Source organism: Morone saxatilis, unplaced genomic scaffold (genome assembly GCF_004916995.1).
Source record: "Morone saxatilis isolate NCDOM2014 unplaced genomic scaffold, NCSU_SB_2.0 Contig22, whole genome shotgun sequence".
Taxonomy (NCBI): domain Eukaryota; kingdom Metazoa; phylum Chordata; class Actinopteri; family Moronidae; genus Morone; species Morone saxatilis.
The window spans coordinates 3617629-3626547 of NW_023339785.1; the positions used below are offsets into that span (position 1 = coordinate 3617629).

The window sequence follows — 8919 nt, forward strand, 5'->3', positions numbered from 1 at the left end:
TTCAAGAACTTTATTTGCAAAGGTTTCGGGCATTTTTTCTAAGCACTTTAAAGAACACCCATAATATGTTCACTGCAGAGCTGTGCATAAAAGTGGAATAGCTCTGGTCACTGTTTCTATTATATGTATGTCATATGCAGTAAAACGGTTTGACCTCCTCCCTTTCACTAGTGCAACGTGTCATTTATCTGCTGCTGGTTAAGGGATAAAAAACGATCACCGCAGGAGTCAGAGAGGCAGCTGTGAGTCAAGGCCAACAGAAGAACATCTTATTGACAAAATCACTTACACTCCATCCCCCTCCGTCTCCTCCCACCTCTCTCTCTTTAATATTGATATACTGGGATTCTTACTGATCTCCTTAGGTCTTTCTTCTCGCCTTCCAACCTATTACCTTTCTCTTCTTCTCTTTACATTGAACAGGGTCTTTATGGGTTTGGTGATAAATGTGACTCTTTCTCCTTTTCTTTGTCTTTTATCTTCTGCCTCGCTGTCATTTCTGCCACATTTTATTCTTTTATCCTCTTTTGACCATATTGTCCTTCAAGTCCCCTTAGCCCACTCCCTTTTCCTAACCTCTACTTCTTTCTCATCTTGCTCCTCCCCCCCTTCCCCATATTAATGCCCTTGTTCCTACTTCTCTCCATTAGCTTCTTCTTTTTCCTCCATTCCATCCACCCCATCTAATATTCATCTTGCCCTTTCTCATCCTCACATTTCCAAAACAGACTTTCTTCTCCACCAAATTTTTCCCTCTACCCGACTCCAACTCCTTTACTGTGCCTCCCCATTGTCCCTTTCTTCCTCTAAGACAGATAGCCACTTATCCTTTTTTATTTCAGTGTTTTTACAGCTCGGCGAAGTGGAGCTCGGAGGTGAATCGAGCAGAGCAAGGTCACGGCGGGATTGAGCTCTTTCTGGGAAATAAGGGGAAAGAGACTAGGGAAAAAATAGATGGAGGTGAAGGGAGGTCTCAACCTCTGGTTATTGCCTTGTTGTCTGTTTGCAGGCTCACGTGTCAAAGACTGCAGGTACCAAATAATGTGAGACCAGAAAAACAAAAGCTTTAGACGTTTGTTCAAATTCGTTTTTCCTGAAAGGAACCTTTAGTGGTTGTGCAAATACTGCCTTTCCTCTCTCAGTAGCAAAGGCTAAAGTAGCATGTTGTTATATTGCAGCAAAAAGTTCATAGTAAGGAGGTAGGGGATCATGCATAAAGCAAAAACATTTTTATACATTTTCTATAAGGAAGACATTTGCTGTTTCTGACTTTTTCTTTTTCAAATACAGATTTTACTTGAGGCTCTTACCCAGAAAGAGGTGGCAGAGGTAACACCAGCAATGTTACTGCAAATGCAGATCCTTTTTGGTCTCACAAATCTGGCATGTGAATAGATTTAGCATTTACATCTCAGGCATTTTGTTGACACTCACAGTGTCACAGTGAGCTTACAGTAGTATAACGATACAATAAAGAGGGATCAAAGGTCATTGTTTCCTTTGACTCTGTCATTTTTGTGAATAAGGAAAGAAGACACATGTAAAACGAAGAGGAACTGTAGAGTGGGAGGACGGATGATTTGTAATAAAAAGAGACTTTAAGAGTGACATAAAATAGATGCAAGTTGAACTAGACGACAGTCACTGCACTGATATACGATGAAAGTGTCAAGATGTGTCAGTTCGACATGTCAGATTTTCCCTGGAGTTAATCAGGTCTTTGTTGCCCCTTGACCAACCTTCCTGCGAGTTTCCAATTAAAACATTTCAGAGACTTTCTGCTGGAGGACACACAGACAGAAATGGGTCGAAACATGTTAGGTTTTAGGCATTCAGCTGATGCTCTTATCCAGAGAAAGCATCTTTATTAAAAATATCAGCATGTGTCAGTGAGACCTTTTTGTGCTCAATTTCAGTTTTCAGCCACTGTGCTTTCACTTTTAGCTTCATCGTTCCACCTTTTGATCATATATGTGTGCAACGTTTTGTTCTTTATTTTGTTAACGCACAGGTGAATGTGTGTGATGGCTCCAAAAGCCTTTGCCCTCCACAACAAACAAGCATATGTGGAACGAGGCTGCAACTGTTAAAGCTATCTGGATATCTATAGTGTCACTGCAGTGGCTTAGAATGAGAAAAAACAATACATCAAGTGGAGAAATAAGCCAATCAGAGGTTAGAGGTCACACTATAACTTCCTAAAACATTGATGTGATTGATGTGAAAGGTCACAATATAATGTAACAGCCAAACAAAAAGTTTTTACTTTAAGTTATATTCGGGTCAGTTTCAAAACAGATTTCTCTGAACTGGGGTGAAGGTAAACAATGTGTAAAACTCCAACAAGTTAAAGTAAAGTAGGACTGCAGACAAAGCTATCTTGAATATTCATTGACTCATATCAAATAACATAACAACATTAAGCTCAGACTGTATTTAGTCTCCTTCACTGAGATGCCGTTCGGCTGTGCTCTGTATAATGTAACACACAGTCAGACAGCTAATGAAGAGTGACAGTTCAGGCTGTAAGATGAGAATGATAAGTGTGTAGGTGTGTGCGTGTGTTTACGCCTTGCAGAGAGGCAGATGAGGATGTAGGGAATTTATATTTGTGCGTAGCGTGCATGCATTTGTGTATCCCACTGTGTCTGTGTGTCAGCAGGGCACTCCAAATTTAACCACAACAAACATCTGATATGTGTGAGAGCACGAGGGTCTCTGCCTAAATATAAACTGCAGCACATCATCCGGCTGTAATGTTTTCTGGAGTGTGTGTGTGTGTGTGTCTGTGTGTGTGCGTGTGTGGGGTTGTTTGAATCACTATGGGTTGGTTTACTGGGATCGTGTGTTATTATTTTCTAACCTTTATTTATCCAGGGGGAGTCTGCAGCAGCACGGTACTTTATATTCACTGTCATAAAGTAATGACACGCTGCCCTTTCAACGTTTCGACGTCTTCTGGTCTCACAACGCCAGAGCTCCTGGAATTTGGGTGCTCTCCCATGAATTTGACTTCTGCCTACACATTTATAAAGTGGGAAGGCTATTAGTTTCTAAAGTATGTTTCTTAACTGTGAATTAACTTTTGGAAGTTTACTTTTAATGTCACAGCCACAGGTTGTCATTTGTCATCTCGACTGGTTGCCGACCTCCAGAGGGCGGATCTTACTTCATACGGGCCAGTCTGAGGGTAACCGTCATCCCTGAGGTGTTTTGATTTAGTTTCTGTCTGCGTGTTTTTGTTAACCTAAATGAACTGAAACCAACGCTGAATTCAGTGCAGAGAGAACACCGGGCTCCGGACAGACACTGGAGTCTCCTGGATAATTTATCTATGTTTCAGGTTTATTGTATGGCCATCAGTTTGAATCGTTTTGTTTCCTTTTTTTAATATATTTTTGGGGCTATTTCTCCTTTGTAGATAATACAGCTTGAGAGATGGAAAGGAAAGGAGGAGAGAGAGGGAGGAACGACACGTGGCAAAGGGCCTCGGCCTTGATATGTCTGTTGGTTTGTGGTGTGGGGACAGGGGGTTCAAACCACTATATACCTATATATAATGGACATTATTTTAGAGACATATTTTAGTGTACTTTTTAGCTGGAAATCTTTACACTTTTCTCCCACATGCTTGGAAGGTGAGCAGTATTCAGTTGCTTCCAATCTCCTAACTAAACTAACCTAAACTAACTAACTAACCTAAACTAAATACCAATAATTCCTACACATTGGTCCTTTAAAGCTTGGTGATTGCATGTTTCTTACTAAAATGCTCCCTGGGGGTTAACGTCTCTTATTTTGATATATACAGTATTGTGCCTTTTAGATTTAACAAAGAACCAGATATTTTCTAACACATTTGGTTATCTTTTTTACTGATCAATTTCACTGGGAGAGTTTTATGCTCATCCAAGCCTTGGAGGTGATCCAAAGAAGTGATGGGCTGATCAATACCGAAAGTATCAATACGGAGATACCTGGGTTTTTAGAAAGCCTGGTTTTTCATAGGTAAGTGATCGATTATATACATAAACACTACGGCTTCCTTTCTTCCCTTAGTGTCAATGATCAGCTGTCATGGATACAATAACTGCAGCAGTGTTGCACTTGGCTTAAGAGTTTCACACCAAATATCCTCAGATAGTGGCAGAAAAAGGATATCATTTCACGATGCATTATAATTACAAAAACACACGCATACACACACACGCACACACACACACACACTCAGATCCGTCATAAACAGGACAACAAACATTTAAAGTTACACTGTGTCGTTTTAAGAAGAAATTTCAAGCTTCAGTTTTAACATCATGATCCTATTAGAGCAGGATTTATTAGCATTAATCTGTTTGATATTAAAGTGTTAAACGTTCTTCCTAAAAACCACGCAGAGCCGCAGGAAGTGGGAGTTTGTTTTTTTTGGTGACGTGGCTCCTGAAGGAAGCGGGACGCCTCTCGTTCTCTCGTGCAGGAATTATACGGTGATGGAACAAAGACAAAAAACCAAAAAACTTCCTTTTAGTCCTTCGAGTTATAAATGATCCGAATGAGCTCCTTTCCTCCAGACAAACCCGTCCAACCTGGAACAGACAGAGGACATCAACCATTAACAGCAGGCTACATATCGCAATGAGTTACAGCCAATGAGCATAACTTTTTATCTGATAATGATATTGATCCTGTATTGGCAGTCAGACTGTGGACATATGACGCCTTAGCTCGTGTTTCTAGAGGTTACGTGTGTTACGAACACGTCTGAGGAATTTGTCTAAAATTGTGATTATTTCTCTTTAAAATGGGATTTGGTTGACAGGCAGCTTTTAGTTGGGATTCGAATTACTGGCTGATATGGATCATTGGTAACGTTTAGCTCTCCACGTACAGAGAACCCGAGGCTAACTGATAAAGGCTGGGATCAGGATCGATTTAAGCTTTAATAATGGGAGCTATTGATTACTGATGCATCAGGACCAATATCAGCTGTTGTCTAACAGCAGTGTGACTGGTTACGATGGTTGCTCTTTGTCGTGCAGACAGAACTCCCTTGTATGCTTTACTGTAGTTTACTGTATCTGATGTCATGGCTGCTCCTCGTTTCCAAGCGCTGGGCGTTCGGTTGCGCGATTTGACTCCTCAGCCTGTTCGATTGAATCGGGGTTCTGCTGTTCTGCATTGATGTGCAAGACTGCTGACCTTGCAACACAACAGCAGACACACCATAACTTCAGTTCAACGTTCAGCCCACCGACGTCAGAATGTTGGTCTGGGGTACGTACGCTGATCAGTCCTGATAAATCTCCGGCTCCAGCGGGTCCGGCGTCCGTAGGTCCGGCGGCTCGGCTGGTCCAGCAGCACTCAGCGGCTCCGGGGCTGGCACTTCCTACTCCTCCTCCACCAAGTCCTGCTCCCAGTCCTCCTCCTACTCCTCCTCCACCAAGTCCTGCTCCCAGTCCTCCTCCCAGTCCTCCTCCTAGTCCTGCACCTAGTCCTCCTAATCCACCTCCTCCTCCGCCTCCTCCCACCCCGCCGTACGCTCCTGACATCATCCCCGACATCCTGGGGAGAGAGAGGAGACAGGAAGTTCAACCACAGAGAATATAAACACTGAAACACGCTCCGACTGAGAGAAACTCAAATCCACTTACAGCTGCTGAACCTGAGGGTTGTTCATCAGCGAGGACGCCTGCAGAGACACATGTACACATCAAATTAAACTTTATCAACACTCACTGAGCAGACGACAAACACGATGTACAAGAATGAAATCAAACCTTCGGTCTCCACTGCTGGGAGTCAAACTGCATTATGGTGAGGTGTTTCTGATATTTTGTCCACCCCATTTACAATCACGAGTAGATCCCGACAGAATGATGATACAACAGCTCTAATGATTAATGATTAATGTAGATTAACTAGCTCATGATTAATGTAGTTCGTTGGCTACAGCTATAGACGTGAAGGTGGAGTGACAGTGAACAGCAGAGCATCATCAGCATATTGGAGGATAAACTCTGTTACCGTGTTTCTTTATAACGTTGCGGAGTATGATCAAATAAAAAGCAGAAGTCCAAGAATTGACCCTGGTGGAACAAAGCTTAACTCTCGTCAATAAACCAACTGTTAACAGCGGGCGTCGACCCTCCGAGCGCGAGCTCTCACCATGTTCATGAAGCCGGGATTACTGAGGAGACCGGCCAGATCGACTCCACCCATCCCCGCTGTCTGAAAGAGAGACAGAGACATAAGGACCCATCACTGCATCACTGGAAAGAAAAAACATTTCCTCCTGGTCTCTTCTGGTCTTACTGGACTGGAGGTCTCCATCTTCTCCTCTGCGATCTTCAGGTTGGTTTTGTAGGTGTCGTTGTCGGGGTCGAGCTCCAGAGCTTTCTTATAATAACTGGCTGCTTCTGTGTGTTTGTTGAGGCTGGCCAGAGCCAAACTGAGACACAAAGAGACGACAGTGAACGCCTCAGGACTCCAACCGGAGACAATAACAGAATATTATATATATATATATATATATATATATATTAAAAGACAACACATCGATCATCGGTGCACCGTCTCCTAACAAAGTTATCCCAGCTTTCTTTTTTAAATGTACAGAATGTGACTTTATACTTCAGTGATGTTTTTCCTCGTACACTTTGACAGCTACCAGAGCACAGAGAAAGATTCACAGCAGCCTGAATGTTTCCTTGAGGAGAAACGACACTGTTTGTTTGACTCAGAGCAGCAGCTGCTCTACTGTAAACTGCTGCTGGGTTTCCTACCCCATCCTCCCGTAGGCTTTGCTGTAGTTCGGGTCGATGCTGATGGCCTGTTCGCAGTCTTGCACCGCTCCGGCGTAGTTCCCCAGTTTACTGTACGCTGCGGCCCTGCACACAGAAACACCACACCAACTCCTTTATGACTCAATGAGTAAAATACAGCAAATATCTCACAGAGCTCCTGGTACCAACCAGCCGGACTCTGGACCGAACACAATCTCAGAGACAGACCGAGGTGGTTTTCTTGCCGGGTTTGGCTCCTGGCATCCCGGGCTAACAGCAGATACAGTTAAGTACAGTTGAGTTTTAGCTGAGCAGCTGGAGGAAAATCTGAAAATGTTTTCTCCATAAGATCTGATCCAGTTTCACTAAAATTACTGAATGAAGTTATAAAGTTGAGCTAACTGACAATTAATGTAAAATTGTTTGCTAATTTACATCATTGGTTAACTTTCAGATGAACGAGGGAGATTGATTCGTTAGTTAATGTATCTCTACAGTAGGTCTTTGTACTCAGTGAGGTCATAGATCGTCTGTAACGGCCCTCAGAAACACTCCGGCAGCGTCAGAGAAGAAGAAGCGTTTGGAATTGGCACGCAGCATTAGATAAACGCCCCCCGGAGTGCAGTAAGTCATCAAAGTACTTTTTATTGATTCAGGAAACCGTTAGAACACCTGAACCAGGACTTCCTGTCCCTGTTGGACAGAAACTGAGAAGATAAACACTCTAAAACATTGATTCTGACTTCGTGGGGATTCAAACTGAAGTCAAACAGCTGATGTGACGGCGTCCCGGCGGCGCACTGACCTGTTGCAGTAATAGACGGCGTTCTGAGGGTTTATGGCGATGGCCTTCGAGTAAAACTCAACAGCGGCTGAGAAGTTCTCCACTTTCATTTGGTCGTTTCCTGCAGTCGAGAAAAAGCAAACTGACAAATGGAAACGAAAAAAAGAACCAACAGCAGGAGCAGTGAAGAAGAGTCTTCTTCTCCTCCTCCTCCTCCAATCCTCCCTCCTCCTCATCATCAATCATCATCATCTTACCGTCGGTTTTCAGGATCTCGGCCTCGGCTCTCTGTTCCTCTGTGATGGAGTTCTGAGTGGAGTTGTTGTTGACCTGCGACTCAACTGGATGCTGCCACACACACACACACAACACACAAACACACACAACAGACACACACACACACAAACACACACACACACACACACAGACACACACACACACAACACAAAGTAACACACACACAACACAAACACAAAAAAAAAAGAGACACACACACACACACACAAACACAAAAAAAAAAAAAGAGACACACACACACACACACACAAGAGAACAAACACAACAAACACACACACACAGACACAAACACACACACACAACAACACAAAATAAAAGAGACACACACACAACACACAAAAGAACACACACAGAACACACAAACACACAAAACACACACAAACACAACACACAGAGAACACACACACACACACACAAACACACACACACAAGAACACACACACACACACACACAAACACAACACAGAAACACACACACACAAAAAGAAGACACACACACACAGAGAACACACACACACACACACAACACACACACACAAGAAAACACACAAACACACACACATCAACACACAAACACACACACAACACACACACACAAAACAACACACACAAACACACACACACAACACACACAAGAGACACACACACACAAAAAAAAAGAACACACAACAAGACACAACAACACAAACACCACACACCACACACAGAGTCAGAAACACCTGGAAAATGCCGACAACAACAAAGAACTAAACTTCTGCACGTTTTCTACCTTCTCTGTGACGGATGAGAAGAATCTCCGTAACGTCATCAAGGGAACGGCGAGAACTCTGGTCATCAGTGGAAACTTCAAAACGCCGTCTCTAAACACTGAACGGCAACTGCAGGACGACAAACAGGGGACGATGGTTCTTTATGGATTTATTGATCAGAATACACTGTATCTTTATGGATGATATTATTCATAATAATGTATCTTTATGATGATATTATCATAATACATGTATCTTTATGGATTATATTGATAGTATAAATTATTTTATGGATATATATCAGTATACA

At 42.7% G+C, this 8919-nt stretch overlaps 1 protein-coding gene across 1 annotated transcript in view; it reads right to left on the reverse strand.

Annotated features, from left to right (window-relative positions):
* The window catches only part of LOC118333934 (small glutamine-rich tetratricopeptide repeat-containing protein alpha-like), a 25342-nt gene extending 16654 nt beyond the window's left edge, over positions 1-8688 (reverse strand). The window contains exons 1-8 of the mRNA XM_035669754.1: positions 8630-8688; positions 7821-7911; positions 7585-7684; positions 6780-6884; positions 6310-6445; positions 6163-6225; positions 5649-5686; positions 5221-5559 (exon numbers count right to left, since the gene is read on the reverse strand). Of these exons, the coding sequence (XP_035525647.1) occupies positions 5221-5559; positions 5649-5686; positions 6163-6225; positions 6310-6445; positions 6780-6884; positions 7585-7684; positions 7821-7911; positions 8630-8668 (911 nt within the window). The 5' untranslated portion in view covers positions 8669-8688. The remainder of the gene's footprint in view (positions 1-5220; positions 5560-5648; positions 5687-6162; positions 6226-6309; positions 6446-6779; positions 6885-7584; positions 7685-7820; positions 7912-8629) is intronic.
* Between the last annotated feature and the right edge of the window lie 231 nt (positions 8689-8919).